The sequence below is a fragment of the Coffea eugenioides genome, chromosome 2 (genome assembly GCF_003713205.1).
Source record: "Coffea eugenioides isolate CCC68of chromosome 2, Ceug_1.0, whole genome shotgun sequence".
Classification (NCBI taxonomy): Eukaryota; Viridiplantae; Streptophyta; class Magnoliopsida; order Gentianales; family Rubiaceae; genus Coffea; species Coffea eugenioides.
Genome location: NC_040036.1, coordinates 37,488,276 through 37,490,100, shown reverse-complemented (window position 1 = coordinate 37,490,100; position 1,825 = coordinate 37,488,276). Strand labels below are relative to the sequence as shown.

The following is a 1,825-nucleotide window of genomic DNA, read 5'->3' as shown; positions in this document are numbered from 1 at the left end:
CCCACAAGTTTCAGAAGTTTCTGATCGTGAGCTTCCTGCACATCACCATGCGGGCGCGTCATGAGGGAAAGAGAGCTCCCATAAATCAGCAAAAACGAAAATTGAAACCCAAAATCAGTCTAATTCAAGGAGAATACATCTAAACTACCACACGAAAATGAACAAACAATTAAAAGGAACAATTGGGTTGCCTCCCAAGGAGCGCCTTTCTTTAATGTCTTTGGCTAGACATTGAACACCACTCTTCAATCTGGGTGTAACTCAATTTTCCTGGAAATCGGTGGCCCCCCCTAGGATCCAAATAGCCTTTGAGTGCAGCCTTCTTTCTTAATTTTCTACTCCTTTTCACCTCATACAGTGCTTTCATCCCCTTATACTTGTTCTCAGTAAGTTTGAATTTATCCCTACAAGCAAACTCAGAAAATTCTTGCACAGAAGGATTAATAGCATGAATAGCAAACACAGGGTGAGAGTTAACAGGATGTTTCATTGTATCGAAAATATTAAAGTGGACTAGTTCTCCATCAAATTCCATGGACAATGTACCCATATTAACGTCAATTTTTGTCTGTGCTGTGCTAAAAAAGGGTCTACCTAGTAGCAAAGGTGAGGGGTCAGGGGAATGATCATCATCCATGTCAAGTACATAAAAGTCAGCCGGGAATATCAATTCATTAACTTTAACCAGCACATCCTCGACCAACCCATCAGGGTATGCATTTGTTCGGTCAGCTAATTGAATTATTATCTCGGTTTCTTTTAATGGACCGAGATTCAGAGAAGCATACATAGATTTTGGCATTACGTTGATCGATACTCCTAAATCCAGCAAGATATTTCTAATCAGAGTATTACCTATCTTGCATGGGACAGTAAACCTACCTGGATCCCCACACTTTGGTGGTAGCTTTCTTTGGAGAACTGCTGACACATTCTCCCCAACAATAACTCTTTCATCTCCCCTCAGCCTCCTTCGATTGACACATAGGTCCCTCAAAAATTTTGCATACTTCGGCACTTGCTTGATGGCGTCTAGTAGGGGGATATTGATTTCTACCTTGCGAAAGACCTCCAGGATCTCTTTCTCCTTGTCCTGCTTCTTCGATTTTTCCAACCTGCAAGGAAATGGAGGAGGATTAGTTTTAACTGTAATTATTGGGTCTGGAAGTACCTTTAGATCTGCACAATTGCTGTCCTCCCTCTCAAGTTCATTTTCGATCTTTTCCTCATCCTTATCCTTAGGGATCATAGGTTCAGGCCCCTGAATTTCCTTCCCGCTCCTTAAAGTCATTGCGCTTACGTTCTTCAGGTTCAGTTCAGGTTGGGATGGCAATCTTCCATTTACTTGGGACTCCAAACGGTTGATTGTTGTGGCCATTTGACTTATCTGATTTCTTATGTCCTGCATTTCGGAGTCCGTCCTTTGCTGATGTTGCATAATGGTTGCCTCCGTCCTTTGCCGATTTTGCATAATGGTTGCCTCCGCCCTTTGCTGATTTTGCGCCATGGTTGTCATCATTTGTTTCATCATCTCCTCCCAAGATTGACCAGAGCTTGAGGGCGGAGCTGGTCGGGGTTGGTACTGCTGCTGGTACCCTGGTGGCTTATTTGGCACAAAGTTAGACTGCCTGTTCGGTGTAAAGTTGGGTTGCCTATTCCCTCCATAACTGAGGTTGGGATGATCTCTCCACCCGGGATTGTAGGTGCTTGAGTAAGGGTCGTACTGCTTCCTTGGCGCGGGCGCGTGGTCAGTCATGTTCACCTGTTCTGCAGTTTCTTCCTGAATCATTGGGCACATATCTGCAGAGTGACCTATACCAGTGCA

The 1,825-nt window shown here is 44.0% G+C and overlaps 1 protein-coding gene across 1 annotated transcript; it reads right to left on the bottom strand.

The window, feature by feature from the left end:
* Positions 1–211: 211 nt before the first annotated feature.
* Positions 212–1,507, bottom strand: LOC113759650. Its single transcript, XM_027302225.1, has 2 exons — positions 547–1,507; positions 212–426 (listed from the first exon to the last, which is right to left on the bottom strand). Exons 1-2 carry the CDS (start codon positions 1,505–1,507, stop codon positions 212–214), a joined length of 1,176 nt encoding a protein of 391 aa, XP_027158026.1.
* Positions 1,508–1,825: the final 318 nt, after the last annotated feature.